Source organism: Piliocolobus tephrosceles, chromosome 10 (genome assembly GCF_002776525.5).
Source record: "Piliocolobus tephrosceles isolate RC106 chromosome 10, ASM277652v3, whole genome shotgun sequence".
NCBI lineage: Eukaryota > Metazoa > Chordata > Mammalia > Primates > Cercopithecidae > Piliocolobus > Piliocolobus tephrosceles.
The window spans coordinates 75,521,082-75,544,476 of NC_045443.1; the positions used below are offsets into that span (position 1 = coordinate 75,521,082).

At 35.0% G+C, this 23,395-nt stretch overlaps 1 protein-coding gene across 2 annotated transcripts in view; it reads left to right on the plus strand.

Annotated features, from left to right (window-relative positions):
- NAV3 (neuron navigator 3) overlaps window positions 1–23,395 on the plus strand; it is a 374,287-nt gene that overhangs the window by 267,282 nt on the left and 83,610 nt on the right. For both annotated transcript variants that reach the window (XM_023194757.3, XM_023195381.3), the window contains exons 13-18: window positions 10,342–10,474; window positions 11,945–12,215; window positions 13,152–13,860; window positions 15,845–16,333; window positions 21,034–21,075; window positions 22,578–22,738. In XM_023194757.3, the coding sequence (XP_023050525.2) occupies window positions 10,342–10,474; window positions 11,945–12,215; window positions 13,152–13,860; window positions 15,845–16,333; window positions 21,034–21,075; window positions 22,578–22,738 (1,805 nt within the window). The remainder of the gene's footprint in view (window positions 1–10,341; window positions 10,475–11,944; window positions 12,216–13,151; window positions 13,861–15,844; window positions 16,334–21,033; window positions 21,076–22,577; window positions 22,739–23,395) is intronic.

Here is a 23,395-nt window from a genome sequence, read left to right on the forward strand (position 1 = left end):
TGACCCACTACTGCAGCTACCAGCATCCAGGCAAGCCACCTGGAGGTTCAAAAATCAGCCCACTGGTAACTGCCACCAGAGGTACCATTGTACACTATTCTGGAGAACAAAGATAGGCATGTAGTCAGCCCACCTCTGCTACCACTGAGGCCTGAAGACTGGCCCACCTGACATTCCAGTCCTCAGCACAACTTCATCACAGCCTCTGTTAATAACCACTCCCTAACCTACCAAGGAAATCACAAATGTCACTGACACTGTTTGTAGCCCAATAAATCATAGAGAGACTACATTACTGCACACACCCACAATCAAAGTCACATCACCCTATCCAAACAATATCACAGGTATATCTGAAGGAAAAAAATTTCCCCTATGAAAGTGAATTCAAATACAAGAAGAAGTGACTGTTAAAAAAGATATGCAGATATAAACATAAGAACACAGGAAACATGAAAAAATAAGGAAATATGACACTTTTGAAGGAACACAATAATTCTCCAGCAAGAGATCTTATCAAAAGGAAATTTTTGAAATTGCAGATTAAGAATTCAGAATATTGATTTTAAAGAAGCTCATTGAGATACCAGAAAATTCCATAAAAAATACAAAGAAATCAGAAAAACAATTTAGAATATGAATTTCTCATTCAAGAAATTCACCAAACAGATTTAAAAAAACTAATAAAAATGGAACTGAAAAAACTAATGGAACTAAAGGATTTATTGAAGAAAATGAAAAATGTACTCAAAAACTTCAACAATATCCTCCATCAACCAGAAGAAAGAATCTCAGAAGATAAAGACAGGTCTTCTGAAATAATCTAGTCAGACAAAATTAAAAGAGAATAATCAAATCCTTCATTACATTTGGGATAACATTAAAGTGACCAAATATATGAATTATAGATATCCCTGAGAGTGAAAAGACCAAGAAAAGAGTAGAAAACCCACTTAATTAAATAATATATGAAAACTTCTGAAGTCTAGCAAGAGTTTTAGATATTTGGAATGCAGGAAGCTCAGTGGTCCCCAGGCACATAAAATGCAAAAAGGTCTTATACACAGTACATTATAGTAAGACTGTTTAAAGTCAAAGATAAGGAATAAATTCTAAAAACAGCAAGAGAAAAGTGTATGATAACCTATAAAGTAAAAGTGACAGCAGATTTCTGGCAGACACTTTACAGGCCAGAAAGAATAGGATGATATATTCAAAGTGCTTAAAGAAAAAAAAAACTGTCAGCCTAAAATACTACAGCCCACAAAATTATCCTTCATAAATGAAGGAGAAATAAAATCTTTCTCAGACAAGAAAATGCCGAGGTAATTTGTTACTACTAGACTGGACCTACAATAAATGCTCAATGGAGGTCTGGAACCTGGTAGTGAAAGGATGACATTTATCATCATGAAAATACATGAAAGTATAAAACTCCCTTGTAAGCAACTAAAGAAAGGTATCAAATGTCACCACCAGAGAAATCTAACCACAATGACAAACAGTAAGGGAAAAAGAAAGGAACAAAAATATATAAGACAACCAATAAACAACAATATAACAGCAAGCCTCACATATTAATAATCACTTTGAATGTAAATGAATTAAATTCTCCACCTAAACGTTATGAAATACCAGATAAAACTGTATGATCCACCTATATGCCGATTACAAGAAACTTACCTTACCAGTCAAGACATACATAGGCTGAAAGTAAAAGAATGGTAAAAGATATTCCTTGCAAGTGGAAATCAATAGTGAGCAGGAGTAGCTATACTTACATTAGATCAAACAGACTTTAAGTCAAAAAGAGTAAAATAAAAAAGACAAAGGATGTTTTTATATAAGGATGAGATTAACCCAGCGATAGGACATAACAACTCTAAATGTATATGCATTCAACACTAGAGAACTCAGATCCACAAAGGAAGCATCAGACCTAAAGAGAGAAACAGACTGCAATACAATAATAGTGAAGAACTTTTAACACTCCACTCTCAGTATTAGACAGATAATCTAGACCAAAAATCAACCAATAAATTGTATATTTAAACTAGATTTTAGACTTAATGGACCTAACAGACATTTACAAAACATTCCATCCAACCACTGCAACATGAAATTTTTGTCATCAGCACATGAAACGCTCTCCAGGATAGACCACCATATATGAGGTCACAAATCAGGTCTCAACAATTTTTTAAAAGTTGAAATCATATCACATATCTTCTCAGACCACTGTAGAATAATACTAGAAATCAATACCAAGAATAATATTGGAAACTTTACAAATACATGCAGATTAAACAACATGTTCCTGGTTGATCACCGGGACAATAAGGAAATTAAGCTGAAAATCAAAACATTCTTGCAACAAATAAAAGTTGAAACAACATATCAAAACCAGTGGGATACAGCAAAGGCAGTACTAAGAGGGAAGTTTATAGCAATAAATGCTTACATTGAAAAAGTAGAAATATTTAAAAATTATCAACCTAACAATGTACCTGAAGAAGCTAGAAAATCAAGAACAAATCAAACCCAAAATCAGCAGAAAAGAAGCAATAATAAAGATCAGAAAAGAACTAAATCAAATAGAGACTAAAAAATTACAAAGAATGGACAAAACCAAAATTTGGTTATTCAAAAAGATAAATAAAATTGATAAAGCACTAGATAGACTAAGCAAGGAAACAGAATATCCAAATAAACACAATCAAAAATGATAAAGGAGGCATTACAACTGATAGCACAGAAATAAAAATAATCATCAGAGACTATTATGAACAACTATATTCTGAAAAATGGAAAATATAGAGAAATAGATAAATTCTTAGAAACATACAACCTATCAAGTTGTTGAATCGGGAAGAAATAGAAAACCTGAACATATCAATAATGAGTAGCAAAATTGAATCAGTAATAAAAACATCTCCCAACTTTTTTAAAAGCCTTGGACCAGATAAAATCACAGCCTAATTCTACCAATCATGCAAAGAAGAATACCAGTCCTCTTGACACTATTCCAAAAACTCAGAGGAAGGAATTCTCTCTGGCTCATTCTACATGACCAGTGTCACCTTGAAACCAAAACCTGACAAGGACACCACAAAAAGAAAACTACAAGCCAATATCCATGATGAATACCGATGCAAAAATCATCAACAAAATACTAACAAACCGAATCCAACAGCACGTCAAAAAGATAATATACCACAATCCAGTGGGGTTTGTATCAAGGATACAAGTATGACTCAACATAAACAAATCAATAAACATGATAAACATTTTCATAGAGTATAAGACAAATGAATATATGATCATCTCAATAGATGCAGAAAAAAATTTTGATAAAATTCAGCATCTCTTCATGATAAAAACTCTAAAACTTGGCATAGAAGAAACATACCTCAACATAATAAAGGCCATATGTGACAAACTCAGAGCTAATATCATACAGAATGGGAAAAAGTTTAAAGACTTTCCTCTAAGAACTGGAAGAAGACAAGGATGCAAACTATCACCACTCGTATCCACATAGTACTAGAAGTCCTAGCCAAAACAATCAGACAAGCAAAAGAAATAAAAAGTATCTGAATGGGAAAGAAATCCTCTTTGCTGATGATATAGTTTTGTGTCTAGAAAATACTAAAAACTCCAGCAAAAGCCTCTTAGATTTGATTAATTAATTCAGTAAAGTTTCAGGATACAAAATCAAAATACAAAAGTCAGTAACATTTCCATAGCCCAATAATAAAATAGCTAAGAAAGAAATCAAGAAAGTGATCCCATTTAAATTAGTTACAAAAAGTTAAAATACCTGGGAATAAATCAAGGAAGTAAAAGTTCTCTACATGAAAAACTACAAAATACTGATGAAAGAAATTAAAGATTAAACAAACAAACTGGAAAACATCCTATGTTTATGGATCAAAAGAATTAATATCATTAAAATGACCATACTTCCCAAAACAATTTCCACATTCAATGCGATTTCTACAAATTACCAATGTCATATTTCATAGAATTAGAATAATCCTAAAATTTCTATGGAATGAAAATAGAGCCCAAATAGCCAAAGGAATTCTGAACATAAAGAACAAATCTGGTCCTGACTTAACCACTATGCAATCTATGCATGTAACAAAATTGCACGTGGATTTTATCAATTTGTACAAATAAAAAATATAAAAAAGAACAAAGCTGGAAGCTATAGTAACCAAAACACCACGGTATTTGTAGACAAATGGAATGGAACAGAAGGCTCAGGAATAAAGCCATATATATATATGTGTATACACACACATGTGTATATATACACACACTTGTATATATACACATATGTAATACACGTATGTATATACACACATATATAATACACGTATGTATATACACACATATATATAATGTTTTCTACATGTTCTAATATTTATATTCCATTCCATTATACATATTCCATTTCTGCATATAGGATACATAGAATTGGAAGACGATCTGCCATTAAAAAGAATGAAATCCTGTCATTTGCAGCAACATGGCTGAAACTGGAGTTCATTATCTTAAGTGAAATAATCTAAGCACAAATAGATAAATATCACATGTTCTCACTTAGATGTGGGAGCTAAATAACTTGATTACATGGAGGTGGAGAATGGAAAGGTAGGTAGGAAACAGAGACTGGAAAGGATGAATGGAGGGTAGGAGGGAAGATGAAGAAAAGAGAGTTAAAAGGTATAAACATACAGTTAAGAGAAATAAATTAAATGCTTGATAACAGAGTATAGTGACTACAGTTAACAAAATTTATTATACTCAGGTGATGAACACCTAAATACTTGATCACTATGCAATTATATACATTAACAAAATCACTATGCACTATATACATGTAATATTTAAATTTGTACAAATAAAAATAATAAAATACTAATCCATTATCATTCACTGACAATATTAACTCAGGTGGATAGGCATTAAGTCAATACTACTATAAGAACCACTTCTTGTTTATGTTAATGCCATGTACAATGAAATAAAATTCACTAAAATCCCAAAAATTAGAAAAACTATTAAAACTCAATAATATTAAGACAACCCAATAAATATGTGTCTAAGGATTTGAACATACATGTCACCAAAAATATATACAAATTTCTAATAAATACATGTGACAATGTTCAACATCGTTAGTCATCAGAGAAATGCAAAATAAAATGGTAAGGAGATACTACTAGATAGGCTTTTACAGAGACTGACAATACCAAGTATTGACAAGGATATGGAGCAACTGAAATTCTCATTCCTTGTGGTAAGAATGTAAAATTATATAATCACATTGAAAAAACAAGTTTTCAGTTGCTTTATTCACCCAAAATATATGTATTTTAGGAAAAAAAAATTCCAGTTTGTGGGTTGTCTTCTCATCCTCTTGATATATGTCTTTTCAAAGAGTCTGAGCTTTACTTTAGACAGTGGTCATCAAAGTGTGTATATTTGTGTTTTTATAATTTATATGCATATATTCCTGTGAAAAGATACTGTATATGTTGTTCATATACAAATATAATAAGAAAGATATAAAGAAATGTATATATAGTAAAGAAATATATATTTTTAAATTTATAAATGTATTTATTGGGGTTCTATGTTGCAAACTAATTTAAGGATTTAAACTATAGTAGAAGGTTCTCATTTATTGGGATGATTAGAACTAGCCTTTTTGCAGGCTATTAGTGAATCATAGCCATAGGGCTTCGCTGTTGTCTCCACTGACACCTCTGACACTTGAAATTAGAGGCCAGATATCTGCCCGTGCTGATAGAAAATAATTGAATAATTTGCTAGATAATAGAAAAGAAGAAAATGACTCTGCCACCTTGCTTGCCAGAAGATAGTTTTTCTCATTTGTGACCTCTTGGCTATAAATGATAGATAGTCCCTGTGCTGCATGTTGTAGGTGTTCATAAGAGAATCTGGGAATGTGAGCTTTTTAAATCCTATTTTTGGGTGGTAAAGTCATTGTATTAGTCTGTTCTTAAATGACTAATTAAGATATACCCCAGGTTGGGTAATTTATGAAAGAAAGAAGTTTAATTTACTCACAGTTCAACATGACTGGGGAGGCCTCAGGAAAGTTATAATCATGGGGGAAGGGGAAGCACACATGTCCTTCACATGGTAGCAGGAAAGATAATGAGTAAAATGGGGGAAAGCCCCTTATAAAAGTATCAAATCCCATGAGAACTCACTCTCACGAGAACATAATTAGAGTAACTGCCCACATTATTCAATTACCTCCCACCAGGTCCCTCCCACAACACATGAGGATTATGGGAACTACAGTCAAGATGAGATTTGAGTGGGGACACAGCCACACTATTTAATTCTACCTCTGACCCCTCCCAAATCTCATGTTCTCACAATTCAAAACCCAATCATACCCTTCCAACAGTCCCCCACAAAGTCTTAACACATTTCAGCATTAACACAAAAATCCAAGTCCAAAGTCTCATCCGAGACAAGGCAAGTCCCTTCTGCCTATGAGCCTGTAAATTCAAAAGCAAGTTAGCTACTTCCTAGATACAAAGGGGGTACAGTCACTGGGTAAATATACACATTCCAAATGGGAGAAATTGGCCAAAACCAAGGGACTATAGGCCTCACAGAAGTCCAAAATCCAATAGGGCAGTCATTAAACCTTAAAGTTTCAAAATTATCTCCTTTGATTTCATATCTCACACCTAGGTCATGATGATGCAAGAGGTGGGCTCCCATGGCTTTGGGCAGCTCCACCTCTGTGGCTTTGCACGGTACAAAACCCTCTCTAGGCTGCTTTTACAAGCTAGTGTTGAGTGCCTGCAGTTTTTCCAGGGACATGGGTGCAAGCTGTAGGTGGATCTACCATTCTGTGGCCTGGAGGATGGTGGCCTTCATCTCACAGCTCCACTAGGCAGTACCCCAGTGGGAACTCTGTGTGGGGGCTCTGATCCCACATTTCCCTTCCACACTGCCCTAGCAGAGGTTCACCATGAGGGCTCCACCCCTACAGCAAACTTCTGCCTGAACATCCGAGCATTTCCTTATATCTTCTGGAATGTAGGTGGAGGTTTCCAGACCTCAATTGTTGACTGTGCAAATGTAGGCTCAACACCCTGTGGAAGCTGGCAGAGCTTGGGGCTTTCCTCTTCTGAAGCCATGGCCTTAGCTGTACCTTGGCCCCTGTTAGCCAAAGCTGGAGCAGCTGGGTTGCAGGGCACCAAGTCCCTATGGTGCATATGGCAGGGGGGCCCTGGACCCAGCCCACGAAACAATTTTTCCCTCCTAGGATTCTGGGCCTGCAATGAGTAGGGTTGCCACAAAAGTCTCTGACATGCCCTGGAGATATTTTCCCTATTGTCTTATTAATATTCAGCTCATTGTTACTTATGTAAATTTCTGCAGCAGACTTGAATTTCTTCTAACAAAATGAGTTTTTCTTTTCTATTGCATCATCAGGTTGCTAATTTTTAAAACTTTTATGCTCTGCTTCCCCTTTAAAAATAAGTTCCAGTTCCAAACCATATCTTTGTGGATACATAAAACTGAATGCTTTTAACAGCACCCAAATCATATCTTGAACACTCTGCTGCTCAGAAATGTCTTCCACCAGATATCCTAAATTATCTCTCTCAAGTTCAAAGTACCACAGATCTCTAGGGTGGGGGCAAAATGCCACCAGTCTCTTTGCTAAAGCATAACAAGAGTCACCTTTGCTCCAGTTCCCAACAAGTTCCTCATTTCCATCTGAGACCACCTCAGCCTGGATTTCATTGTCCATATCATTATCAGCATATTGGTCAAAGCCATTCAACAAGTCTCTAGGAAGTTTCAAACTTTCCCACATCTTCCTGTCTTTTTCTGATACCTCCAAGTGATTCCAACTTCTGCCTGTTATCCAGTTGCAAAATTACTTCCACATTTTTGGGTATCTTTACAGCAATGCCCCACTCCTGGTACCAATTTACTATATTAGTTTATTCTCATGCTGATAATAAAGACATACCAAAAGCTGGGTAATTTATAAAGAAAAGAGATTTAATTGACACACAGTTCAGCATGGCTGGGGAGTCCTCAGGAAGCATAATCATGGTGGAAGGGGAAACAAACACATACTTTTTTACATGGTGGCAGGGAGGAGAAGAATGAGCATAAGCGGGGAAGAAACCCTTATAAATCATCAGATCTCATGAGAACTCACGTGAAGATTATGGGAACTACAATTCAAGAGGAGATTTGGGTGTGAAAACAGTCAAACCATGTCAGTCATGAATGAGAGTTTATCAAATTAAGATGTGGGGAAGATTTTTAAAAGATTTGAGCAACTACAGATGACAGATATGTGCTATAGTAGTGCAAGATACCATTTTGCTCTTATTAAAAATATAATTGTTATTGATAATCTGAGTTATGTCATTGATAATTATGATGCATTATGCTCTCAGCAGCTAAAACTTCAAACAAAATATACACCTAGGGAGGAATCAGTCTTAACAAGAATTCTATAAATTTAATTTTCTTTTTTTTCTGATAATTACATTTTAGTTGACTTCATATGTGATCTAAATACATTACCATTATTTTGGACTTATGATGTAGCTCTTAAAGTACGTATAGAAGACCAGATAAAGTATCAGTTCACCATTTCTTTGTAGTTTGTGCTTTCATGATGAATATTCTCTTCAATGTACAGATTATTTACAGGCACCTTTTTAATCCATGTGTCCATTTTATGAGACTTAGCCTTTGTCTGTATATAATGTGTTTATTCAGTGTGCGTGGATTAATTTGAGAGAGCATAGGTAAGGGTATCTTTACAGCAGTGCTCCACTCCTGGTACCAATTTACTATGTTAGTTTATTCTCATGCTACTAATAAAGACTATACATCACAATAACCTGAGAACCAGCTAGTAAGTGAGAGAACTGTGGTCCACCTTTTTATTCTGGAGTTCTCATTTTCCTTCAGCTTATGCTGCTTATTCAACATTATTTCTGCATGATCTAATGCACTCACTAAATGAAGGTGCCTATGTTATCCTCCATGTGATATTAATACAGCCTATTTAATTTATCCTTCTTTAGATTAAAAATAAATATGTAGTCATGTGCCACAGAATGACACTTCAGTTATTTGGTCGTTGAAGGACCACATATATTACTGTGGTCCCATAAGATTATAATAACATATTTTTCCTGTACCTTTTCTTTGTTCAGATATGTTTTGATACACAAATGCTTACCATTGTGTTAGAGTTGCCTGCGGTATTCAGTACAGTAACATGCTGTACACGTTTCTAGCCTGGGAGCAACAGGCTATACCATATAGCCTAGGTATGCAGTTAAGTTATACCATCTAGGTTTGTATAAGTACACTCTATGACATTCTCACCATGAACAAAATCACCTAATGATGCATTTCTCAAAACATGTCCCTGTTGTTAATACAGTGTGTAACAATACAGTTAGCTAGTACAATGTGTAATACATGATTATATTCAGAATTTCAACTATTTCTCTTATATTTCAGATTGATTTTCTTGTGCACTGTGTGGCACAGGGGCATTTCATTTTAGTAACCACTGTTTGGGAAAGGAAAAATCTTTGAAGGATATTGAGCAAGGTTGTAACATGGCCAGATGTGAATTTTTGATCAGTGACTCCATGTTAGCAGAAAAAGTTTTATTGGGAAAGATCAAAAGCATGAAGGCCAGATAAGAGGATACTGTATGTTATCACGGATGGAAATGTGAGGGATAGCAGGAGAGATGCTATGATTGAATGAATCTCAATATTCTTGGTGATCAAAGAATAATGAGACTCATCCAGTAAGACTCTGAATGATTGAAAGTAGTTCCTAAGCTAAGAGGAATAATGATGAATGATTTTCTGGTTCTGACTACAGCACAGGTTTTTGATTTTTAGAACAAAGAATAAATTTGTACATGCTTTACGATTACTGGTTCAATTTTTAGTGATAAAAAAGTCAGCTGTAATATTATTCTTTCATGATATCATGCAGTACTTGTATCAGTGATTTCATTCATTCCATACACATTCTTCTGGAATGTGGATGCTGCTCTAGACACTGATTCTTTCTAAATATCAGATAAGGTTATTCTCAGGTAGACCCTCTGTTCATATACATATGATTATCTCAAAATGGGAAGTAAATGACTTTTCATAAGATTAAAAAAAAAAAAAAAGATTGTCTTAATAATACATTGTGAAGGTTGTGTGGAAATGTAGGTGACTTGCATTGTGCATCCTGTGTTTGATTCACTGTTCTTGCATGTCTTGCCTTTAGCTGGGATGACAGCAGTTCAGTGAGCAGTGGTCTCAGTGACACACTTGATAACATCAGCACTGATGACCTGAACACCACATCCTCTGTCAGCTCTTACTCCAACATCACCGTGCCCTCCAGGAAAAACACTCAGGTGAGAATTACCGCCTTTCTTTTTCCGGTATTTCTGCCAATTTCTTCCCCCAAATTACTTAATATTAGATTAAGGTATAGCGCAAGCTCTTAATCCAAAATTAATACAGACACTGGAAAATGCAGAGATAATAAGGACTCCCTTTGCCACTCCTCAACCCTGAAGTGTCTTTAATCTTAGACTTTCCTAAAGCCACAACCCTTAGGAGGAACAACAATGTGCACTTCAGCCAGTTTTGAATAAACAGAAGCAGCTTACACATATATATATGTAATATATATGTTATATATATGTAATATATGTACCATATAGCCTGGTGGTATAGTTATCTGTACAAATATATTTATTTATTGTTAATATATTATATATAGTATATAAGTATATATTTATATATACTTAATATATATTTTTATATGTATATAATATATTATATTATTTATAGTACATATTATATAAATATAAATATAAAATATATAAATACACAATATATATTAATAGATATATTTTATATATTGTATATTTTTATATATTTAATATATTAATGAATTACTATATTTGTATAGATAACACCACCAAGTTTTATGGTATATATATTAATATATATAATTCTATATTAATATAATATAGTAACATATCAATACTTAATATAATATATATTCAATTGATTACAATCTAATTCAGAAAGATTTATGTTGCCATATCTCTCCTTATAATATTGTTATATTTGGTTTTTTTTGTTGTTTTTTTTTTTGTTTTTTTGAGACGTAGTCTCGCTCTGTCCCCCGGGCGGGAGTGCAGTGGCCGGATCTCAGCTCACTGCAAGCTCCGCCTCCTGGGTTTACGCCATTCTCCTACCTCAGCCTCCTGAGTAGCTGGGACTACAGGCGCCCACCACCTCGCCCGGCTAGTTTTTTTTTTTTTTTCTTTTTGTATTTTTTAGCAGAGACGGGGTTTCACCGTGTTAGCCAGGATGGTCTCGATCTCCTGACCTCGTGATCCACCCGTCTTGGCCACCCAAAGTGCTGGGATTACAGGCTTGAGCCACCGCGCCCGGCCGATATATTTGTTTAAAAATCCAACAAATATTTTCATAGTCTAATTTTAGATAGTTCTTGATTAATTTTGTATGATCGCTGAAATACATCACTGGATCTCTTGTGAATGATAAATCAAAAATGGACATTACATCATTAAGTTCTAGCTCGTCTTACTACTTCTTACTACATTTGATACAGAAAATTTCTACCTTTCTGTAGCATTTAATTAGTGTTTTCTGCACATATTTATTCTGACATTCTCTAATATCTGCAAGTGGAAATTATGTGGCTAAAATTAATAAAATTTAAGTGAAGATAGATCAAAATAGAATCTCTGGATTTATCCAATTATCTGAAAGTACATTTCATTGCCTTAATTCATACTTGATAAATTTTTCTACATAAAGTTTTTCTGTAATATTTGTCTTTATAGCTGAAGACAGATTCAGAGAAACGCTCCACCGCAGATGAGACCTGGGATAGTCCTGAGGAACTGAAAAAAGCAGAAGAAGATTTTGACAGCCATGGGGATGCTGGTGGCAAGTGGAAGACTGTGTCCTCTGGACTTCCTGAAGACCCCGAGAAGGCAGGGCAGAAAGCTTCCCTATCTGTTTCACAGACAGGTTCCTGGAGAAGAGGCATGTCTGCCCAAGGAGGGGCACAATCTAGGCAGAAAGCTGGAACAAGTGCGCTCAAAACTCCTGGTAGGCTTGTCGTTTGGCAGCTGTTATGCAAAAGTGCTTTACTTTATTGTTTCCATTCAGTCTTTGTTTTCTCTAACAGTAGCATTTCTAAAATATCAAATGCTTATCCATATTAAACATGGAGTCGAATAGTTAAATAGATTTTTTATCTACATTTCACAAACTCGTCATAGAAGCCCAAGTACGGCCTGTATCTAGGCATTCGCTGGAGAGCCCCCTCACAAACTAGGGGTGCTGTATGTCTTACTTTTCCAGAGTTATTTCTGGTCATAGGAAAATAAGATTAGGTTGCTAAAGCAACAATGAAGTTCTGTCATTGTTGTTCTGAGTTCTTAATCAAAGTTTGGAACTTTTACCCTAAATATGCCACTGAGTTTCACTGCAGACTCTGAGAGGAAAAAGCAATGACACTAATCAGTTGGAATGCTGGAGATTTGAAGCATTGTCTGCGTATTAGACTTCACGAAAGAAGAGAATAAAATAATTCTTCAAAATTGTACCGTACTTTTTAAAAAAGACTCTCACCCTATTTTTAAAATAGTGCCTAATTAGAAACAGTGCCACCTGAAGCACTAATTAACAGGGTTCTCCAAATGTGATCATCTCACAGATATTCAAATGAATTCTTTTTCTAGTAATTAGCTTGATAGGATTAAGTGTTGTCCTTTTAAAGAGAGTTGCAAAATAAAAGACATTAACAAATAGCTAAACATATGTTTTCATTTTATCTCTTCTATCTCTCATAATATTTCTTCTAACAGCCAAATTTTTGCAGCTATGCACTCAGTCCTCTCAATATGTTAGAGTATTGATCTAAGGCAATACATTTAGGAAGGGAAGTAATGTAAAGAAGCATTCACATTTTACACATTGTTTCATGAAGTGTGGTGATATCGAACTGTACAGGCACACATATTTGTATTTCTCATTAATTAGGGAAAACCGATGATGCCAAAGCGTCTGAGAAAGGAAAAGCTCCCCTAAAAGGATCATCTCTACAAAGGTCTCCTTCAGATGCAGGAAAAAGCAGTGGAGATGAAGGGAAAAAGCCCCCCTCAGGCATTGGAAGATCGACTGCCACCAGCTCCTTTGGCTTTAAGAAACCAAGTGGAGTAGGGTCATCTGCCATGATCACTAGCAGTGGAGCAACCATAACAAGTGGCTCTGCAACACTGGGTAAAATTCCAAAATCTGCTGCCATTGGCGGGAAGTCAAATGCAGGGAGAAAAACCAGTTTGGATGGTTCACAGAATCAGGATGATGTTGTGCTGCATGTTAGCTCAAAGACTACCCTACAATATCGCAGCTTGCCCCGCCCTTCAAAGTCCAGCACCAGTGGCATTCCTGGCCGAGGTGGCCACAGATCCAGTACCAGCAGTATTGATTCCAACGTCAGCAGCAAGTCTGCTGGGGCCACCACCTCAAAACTGAGAGAACCAACTAAAATTGGGTCAGGACGCTCAAGTCCTGTCACCGTCAACCAAACAGACAAGGAAAAGGAAAAAGTAGCAGTCTCAGATTCAGAAAGTGTTTCTTTGTCAGGTTCCCCCAAATCCAGCCCCACTTCTGCCAGCGCCTGTGGTGCACAAGGTCTCAGGCAGCCAGGATCCAAGTATCCAGATATTGCCTCACCCACATTTCGAAGGTAAGGATGTGTAAAATGATGCTGGAAAAATATAAAGGATAAGTATGTGTTAGACAAATGTATTACATATAAATGTGTGTGTGTGTATATATATATATTCTAAATACGTATAAGGTACATATATATCTTAGAATTCTTTAAAGTACACAGTGAGTTCTATGAAGCTTATATAAACAGTTAACAAAAAAAAATAGTTCTCATTGTGAGAAACAGTCAAACTTCAAAATTTCACTGTCATTGTAATATTAGCAACACAAACAACATCTAAGAGACTTAAAATCTGATGGTAATATCTAAATGTAATGATAAGGCAAAGTAGTAGCTTGTAAAATTTCTATAGATTTCCATTCCTCCTTTTCACATTAAAAATTAAAACCAAATAGGTTTTTATGACTGTTGGCATTCATTTCCAGTGTCATTTTCTTGCTGGCTCTTAATGAGTTGGTGATTATAATGTAGATGAAGTTGTTTTCCTTGTAATGGATTACATTGGACAGATTTATACAGTATCATAGCTTGACACATTAAAGACAATCAAGATATGACAGAATTTGAAACTATTCCAATATTTGGTACAGTATCACAACTGAAGAGTGGGCTAAGCTTTCTAACTCTTCATCTGCTTTCTTTGACATGACTCTGGTAAGGATCATGACTTGGTTTCTGTTCCTGGATTGTTTTTGGTTTTAAATATGTGAAGTTCTGCTCTAAGATATCACTGTTTTTAAATACCCATATGTTTTTAAGTGGTAGGAAAATAAATGCAGTTAAAAATTGGGGGCAAATATCTAAACCTCTCTGGGTCTGTTTTCTCATCTGCAAAATGGTAGAGTGTGGTTTATAGTTAATTATGGGTTCAATATTTTTAATGTTTGTTTTTATTCTGTTGACTCAACCCAGAACTTTGATATCTTGGAAATGAAGGATTTTGAAACATTTATTTTTATGATAAAGCAATTTCAGATACCTAAAGGTTTTATTCATCAGTAGAAATATTAATGCTGCAGAACTGTCCTTTCAAAAAACTGATTCTCATTGGGAAGACTGAATTATGGCTTATAGGTAGACTAAATATTTCTGTTTCTTAAGTAAAAGCCAATAGTGCCCTCCTATGGCCCATTACCTATGAAACAATTTCTCATATTCGTCATAAAATATTTCGCTGTAGGAAATATGGAATTCATTGCAGCTTAATTAGTAATCATTATGCCATTACTTCATATCATTGTATTTCCATATTTACATAAATTTGATTCTACCATCTGCTTCATTTACAAAACTAAAATGTTTTCTAAACTGAACTCCAAAATCTAACAGCACCAGCTCTGTTTAAAATCACTATTAAAAAAAAATGTATTTGAATAGCACTGGCAACTGACATAAAACCCTTTGGCCTCTGCTGGGGAAAATACAGACAAACTGACTTGTTGCCGACAATGTCAATATTGTTTCCAACCACCTGCTCCCTGACAGTCACTCAGGCCACCAGGTACTCAACACAGCTCCTAAACTTGCCTTAAGCGTTCCTTCTAGATTTTGAATAAACTGTTTAAAAATTTAAAAATAAACAAACAAAAGAAGAACTCATTTAAGTGTCGTCTATCGAATGCGTAGAAGTTGTTTCATTATAATGGTTCTGTAAATAGATAACAGCCAGTATGGTCAAACTACTGAATTTGAGTGAAAGTCTCATGATCACTTAAATTATGAAAACCAGGGGTTTTCATGTTTGACTTACTTTTGTTCCACCCACTTCCCCTCTTTCCCTAGTAGCAGCCCAGTACTGACCTACCCTTATATGAGAGATTTTTCCGCACTTGATAAGGAAGTCCAAGCTTATAAAAGTTCATTAACATAGAGACAGGAAGTGCTTTGTAGTTCAGTACACCAAAGCACACTTGGCTCTGTGTACTGTAACCCTAAATATTAAATGTGGATATTAGCTTCTTGGAACAACTGAAGTTGTTATTTGTTTTTCTTTTAGGTTGTTTGGTGCCAAGGCAGGTGGCAAATCTGCCTCTGCACCTAATACTGAGGGTGTGAAATCTTCCTCAGTAATGCCCAGCCCTAGTACCACATTAGCGCGGCAAGGCAGTCTGGAGTCACCGTCATCCGGTACGGGCAGCATGGGCAGTGCTGGTGGGCTAAGCGGCAGCAGCAGCCCTCTCTTCAATAAACCCTCAGACTTAACTACAGATGTTATAAGCTTAAGTCACTCGTTGGCCTCCAGCCCAGCATCGGTTCACTCTTTCACATCAGGTGGTCTCGTGTGGGCTGCCAATATGAGCAGTTCCTCTGCAGGCAGCAAGGACACTCCAAGCTACCAGTCCATGACTAGCCTCCACACGAGCTCTGAGTCCATTGACCTCCCCCTCAGCCATCATGGCTCCTTGTCTGGACTGACCACAGGCACTCACGAGGTCCAGAGCCTGCTCATGAGAACGGGTAGTGTGAGATCTACTCTCTCAGAAAGGTGAGCTTTCCTGGAGGCATTGATAACATCTTCCCCCTCTTCCCTGCACTATGCCTACCCCCTGCCCCATTAAATTCCCTGATTTCACTGTGAGTGCCCCTGTGCAAAAGGGTGTAAGACTGATGAAACTGGGCCTTTCATTTGCTCTTATTACCAAATTTACAGAGGAATAAAATCATTAAAGGTAGGGTGAGTGGATAATTTTGTTAATATGAATGCATACATTTATACCCAGTAGGCAATATGAATAAAATTCAAGGCATGTATTTAGATATTGAATGAGATCTCCTGAAGACATTTTAGTGATTTGGCTTAAGCTTCAGAACAACACTAGCTCCTTATGATGACTTAAGCATTTTCAAAGACCAAAGTGAAATTATTCCACAGTTATGCTCAGAGCAATATGTTAAATTTGTTCCATTTGTACTTCTATAAAAAAAGTAGCAGATGGGTTGCTGGGAAATCCTAGTTGACCTGGTTAAAAAAAAATCAATTGTCAGACATGAGTTATTAGAGAAAATTATAGTGCCAGTGCCATTTGTAATAGACCGCTTAAAAAGTAATCATATTACAAAGTGTTTCTCATTGGCTATATATATATATATGTACACACTTAAAGTGGAGGATGTAACAAGGCATTTCTTACCTAATATGCTTATCATGAAGCATCCCTTTTGAGCAAATCACTCTAAATTTTTTCCTCAAAGTGATCCTTTCTTGGTTATACTGATACTGACTCTTACCACCAGGAAGATGTCTTAAAACCACTTCTTTTTCCCTGATAAATGCAATGCTATTTGTTTCTTGACACAAGTAAAGCTTTAAACATGGTCTTGGCCACATGTGGAAAGAACTACTGGTCACGGAAAATACCTGATATATCTTTCTATATCTTCCCCTTTTTTAAAATTTTTTTATTTTTATTTTTTAACTCTGATATTGATGTTGGCATTTGTTTTCTAGACCTTCAGCCTTACCCCCAGAACAGTATTTGAAACATCAATTAACTAGAAACTCTCTGCATTACACTAGTTTCCCCTTAATCTAGGATGTCCCAATTTGAAATTCCCCGTTTCCTCTTGACTTTGTAAAATACAAAACCCAGAGCAAAACATTGCTTCTATCCCTCTTCCTCCTTGCCTAACAATGAGACAGGGACAGCCATGCAAATGGGGCTTTCCAATGATAACATAATTTTAGCACTAACTAAAATATTGGTGCTTGCTATGGTGGGCTGCTGATTACAAAATACATTTTTCCTCATAAAGAAAAAAAACTGGGCCAAGACAAACAGCTGAGTGACAGCAACTAAAATGTAACCATTTCCCTATGGTTTTGCTGTTATATGCTGTTATAGACAGCATACGTAAAAACCAGTAAGGGTTCATTTTTCCACCTAAAAAGTCGGGCTTCCTATAAAATCTTTGATTCTAGTTTCAGCACTTCTAAGCTAAATGGGCATCTTCACATGTCATTTATAAAGCTTCTAATGAATAAATGATATTAAAATACATTAACAACCTATAGTTTTAATGAATGTATCCTAGATTATATGCTCATATGTAAGGATTCTAAATGTCAACTTGATAACCAAACCAAGCATACTGCAAATAGGTTATCATTTATTGACCACAACTACCTTCCACAAAATGGTGATTTTTAAATTATAAAGATAATCTGCAACAAGGTGGCCATTTAGCCATCAACCTATTTCTTCAGCATTTAGACATTAATCCCAGATTCAGAAATATAGTCAAGTAACTATTTATAACCAAGTAACTCTCAAATCAAAACTAGATGATAAGATTGGTTAGTTACATAGCTATAACCAAAATGCAGTTTTAATGTTTTACTCTAATCTGTATTTTAACTGAAGTCAATAAAATTTTCACTGTAGAAATACACTAGAAAATATGTAATTTCTTATTCTTTTTAGGCAGATTTATTTTTGTACATGTTCAATCTTTGAAATAGGCCAATTTGATTTATGCTATGTTATGTTATTTATTTATTTTGAAATGGAGCCTTGCTCTGTTGCCCAGGCTGAAGGGCAGTGGTGCCATCTCGGCTCACTGCATTCTCTGCTTCCCGAGTTCAAGCAATTCTCATGCCTCAGTCACCTGAGTAGCTGGGATTATAGGAGCGGACCACCATGCTGGGCTAATTTTTGTATTTTTTGTAGAGATGAGGGTTCACCATGTTGGCCAGGCTGGTCTCGAACTCGTGACTTCAAGTGATCTACTTGACTTGGCCTCCCAGAGTGCTGGGATTACAGGTGTGAGCCACGGCACCCAGCCCGAAATAGGCCAATTTGTAAAATGGGAATATTCTAACATTAAAACAATCAAATAAACACTTTTTCTGAAATAAACTTTAATTTTGGATAAATATGTTTGGCCTTTGAGCCTTAATAAAATGCATTCATGAATGTTAAGCTGCAAAAAATGCATGTTAACTACATTGCTATAGTATATAATATTAATATTAATTAGTGCCTTACAGTAAATTACTAGATTAAAATAAATTTTGATATAAGACACTGGGCTTTTTGTTTTATTGACAACAGAACTGTAAGCAATAGCAAATTGCTCTAATCCTTTCAAGTATATTTAAGAAACTTTATGACCTATTGAAGAGAAAAGTAGATCTTGGGGGTGATACTGGCTTCATTGTGATTAATTAATCAGTAGAATGTCAGAAATGCTAAGAAAACCAAAGAGCTACACCCGAGAAAATGTATTAATGTAAATATTTTAAGGCAAGTTAATTAGCGATCTATAATAAAGATGTATATAAGTTCATGATTTACCTGTTTGTCTAAAATTTTAGATGATTACTTTGATACTCATATTTAAATCGGTAGCTTTTCCTATAGATTTTCATTTTTGTTTAAATTCTTCTTCGTTAAATTAAATAAAATAATAAAATACACTTTTTAACAGTTCTCTCTCTGCAGCTGCTCTAGGTCATTGGTGGCCTTTGAGCCATAACTGGTCTATATTTGTTTTGGGGTTTGTTTCGTGTGTCTGACTCAACTAAATTTTTAAAATAATTTGTAGTAACCAACTTTGCAAATTCCGGGTTTGTCTTTAAATGTCAGATCTGGCAACGCTGCCTTGACATTTCTGCCCAGAAACTATTGGCTCTAGGCAGACAGTGACTGTCTGCTTCAGACTGTTGACTAAAATCCTCACCACATTCATTTTCATGCCCTATCTGGCCCTTGCTGGCATATGAGTTTGCAACCTTTGGGGGTTTGCAGAAATTGTCTATGTTATAAAATCATTAATATCTAGATTCAAACATACTTCTAAATAAAGATTTAAATTATTTTGGTAACTTTAAATGTATTTGTTGTAATTGTTTTTCATTAAATTGCTCTTCATCATATAAATATATAATTTTTACACAACTGGATGAGTTTGTCAGAAGAATACCAACTTTTAATATTCTTTGTGGCATTAAACTTTAACTTGTACATATGGAAAGAGGTAATCCTTAAAATGGCTTATGACCACATAAATGTCTTAGCACATGTGGTTCATATTTGGAGATTTCTCATATTTGTTCAATATGATTTCTTTTGTTTGTTTATCCACAGTACTAAGAAAACTTCTGTAGTCAACATGTATACTGTAACTGGTCTCTACATAATATTAGCAATTACCTTACATGGATATTACCAGTAAAGTTGTATAAAGCCTTTGGATGCTTTTGTTTGCAGTGCTAATAATGGAGTGCACACAGAAGAAAACATTTTAGCTTTGGTTTGAGTGATTAAATTTCAAGTCAGTCTTTTTACATTCATGTTATATCATCCCCATTATGCATACCCTGTGTATTTAATCTTGATCATTCGAGGTCCTAAAGGAAGAAAGCTATAATTCTGCATTTTAAATTAATTTTACACTTTGCTTATCTACATGCCAGAGATTATAAAAGAGATCCCTAGAATTGTCCCACTTAGTTGTTGATATCCTCTTCCTGTATTTTTAGAGAGGCCATTTCTCATTTTCTCTAGACGTACCTTTTCATTTCTTCTTGTTACCAATTGTGAATTCCTTAAAATAGAGATGATAAAATGTACAGCCTTTTAAATACCTAATTTATGATTTCTAAAAGATGATATCGCTTAATTTCATTAAAATATTTAAATAAATGATACTAGAAGCAATTAAGTTTTAAGCAAAGACTCATATATCTTTCTTCACATGTGTGAATGGGAAATAAACATGCCTTTTTATTAAAAATAATTTGAAGACAAAATATAAGTATTAAATGATGTTTTATACCATCTCTGTCCATTGGACGTTGTCACTCTAACTTAGCCAGAGCAGCTCTATCTCATTCTGCAGGTGATATCATAGCAAAAATCTAGTCAGTTGCATAGGGAAGGAAAAACTAAGATAGTATTTAATCAATAGAATTCAGAGGAAAATTATGCTAACATGATTTAATCTATTTTCTAGTAATTCTATCAGTAAACTATCATTGACTGGTACTGCCTTAGAAAGGAACTCAACATGTGTAATGGGAATAGACATCTTGTCACCTTTAGTTGGCCTTTTTCAATTAGTTAAGCATTATATGTGTGTTACCAAAAAATTATTTTTTGTAGTTCAGAGAACCATTTTTGTTGGATGTGTAATTTGGAAGTTTTGTTTACATTATGTCCTTAGGGATTTTCTTTGTTTTAACAGCATGCAGCTTGACAGAAATACACTACCCAAAAAGGGACTAAGGTATATATTTCTCTCAGCACAATTGCTGCCTCTCTCTGTTGTTATGTAAACTTTGTGTGCTGTCTCTCTTCCTTCTTTGTTTGTTTGCAGTGTAGCACATGACATTGAGGATGAAATCACTTTTAATTTTGATGGTTTCTCTGGCCCAAACAGTTGTTGAGATAGCCCCTTAGGTAGAGATACTAGTAGAGGTTGAGACTGTCACTCAAATTAAATAAATTCCAATGTGAATATCACTATTTTGAAGAAATAATGCTAAAAAATAAAATAAAATCAATAAAATAAAATAAAAAATCTTGTCCCAGGCGTTGCTTTTTTGGGGCAGCAACTTTTGGTAGAATGCAGAACTCACTTCAACAAGTTAAAATAAAATTAACTCTTCTAACTTTTGCCTGTTGGAGGCATATGCTTGCACATCCTCAAAACCCATAGAGTCTACAGATGTGGGCAGTTAATGTTTAAAGGTTGAAGGATGCTACAATCTGAATCAAAGAAAACATATTTTCATCATCACAGGACAAACACTGTAATTAAAGCATAATTTTTATAAAATCTGTTTGATAAAATCTCAAAATTGTTTTAATTTCTATTTTTCAGGGGTGCTGCTCTGAGATCAACTTAAATATGAATTAATCTAATATCATTTAATAATCTCAAAATAATTATTCCATCCATAATAAAAAGTAAAATAAAAATTTAACTTATGGCCATCGTTTACTGTGTACTTTTATCTGAGGAAGGGATATAGAATGAACTACTAATAGAGGTATAACACTGTATGCATATGAAAAGCTGGCTACTTTGGTGCTAAGAATTTACTTACAAAAAGAAAATATACTTAGTTTGGTGAAACAGTGAATAATGGCAAAACTAGGTCTTTCTCCATTATTATCTTTTCTTTCCAATTATTCAGCATTAGCAAATAGCTGGCAATTATTCCATTTTAATATTTTGTTCCAGAAATTTATTATCCAGTAAAGCGAGCACATCTCCCTCCCTATTTTTGTAATCTAGGCATGATGTCAAGTGGCAGTTTAACAAAAGAACTGTTTTTCCTTAAACGAAAAAAAAAAAAAAAAAAAGCTGACAATATGTATTACATTTCCCTATACCTTTTGTGACCATCACTTCATTTCTCTTGGCCCTGGCCCACCACTGTCCTCCATTTGTAGTTCACGTTTTCATCCTCTTTACATCCTTTCTAGCCCTGTGCTTTTGAGTTCTCAATTAACTTGGCTGTCTGCTCATTGCTTATGATTTCCAACCGCATATCTGATAGAAGCATAATTTTCTCCTCAAATCCCTTTATTTTATTTTTTTCCTATGTGATTCAAACAGATGGTGTAAGATCATCTGGAAGAACTGAGCAATTATAATTAGATTCAATCTGTTTGAAATTGTTGTTCATTCTGAATAGTAACCTCCTCTCAATTGTTTTCCTGTCTTGGCATTGCCTTGCCCTTGTAGATGTGCTTAAGTGTCATAGCTGTGCTGTTTTGCAGATATACCCCATCATCTCGGCAGGCCAACCAAGAAGAGGGCAAAGAGTGGTTGCGTTCTCATTCTACTGGAGGGCTTCAGGACACTGGCAACCAGTCACCTCTGGTTTCGCCTTCTGCCATGTCATCTTCTGCAGCTGGAAAATACCACTTTTCTAACTTGGGTAAAATATTCTAAAATATTGATTTTGTTTTCTTTCACCACCCACTCTCACGGAAACCCTGGAATCTCTCCCTTTATTCCTCTCTTTAAATGAAAACACAACACGTTTTCATTTAAAGGGAGGGATAAAGGCACTTTAACAGTACCTTTCATTTGTGTCATTGTTTACTCTTCACAGAATAATTTCCAAACATTATACTATTTATTGCTCATGACAAATGCTTAACATAGGTTAATACTGTGGTTGTTTTCTAGTCTAGGCTCAGGGCTCAGAAAGGTCAGTTGACTTGAAAAAGTCTTACTATTACTAAGGATTTGAGGCAGTAATCAGTTCCAGAACATCTGACTTTAAGCCCAGGGACCTTTCCATTCCATTTTAGAATCCTCTTAAAAAACAGGAAAACATCTCCTTATTTATTTGCTTGAAATATTAAAACATCCTTAAAACAAAATTAGTAGTCTTTTGTAGAAAACAGAAACAATTAGGAAGAAAAAGATATGTAATTCCATGACTCCAAGCTAACTTCTTTTAACATTGTTAAAATTAAAACTCCTTAAAATGCATACAAGAATTTCTGTTAAGACCATACTCTGAACGTTTTCAGATAGATACAATGAAAAACAAATTACCAACACAGTCATTGGGTTACTTTGTATT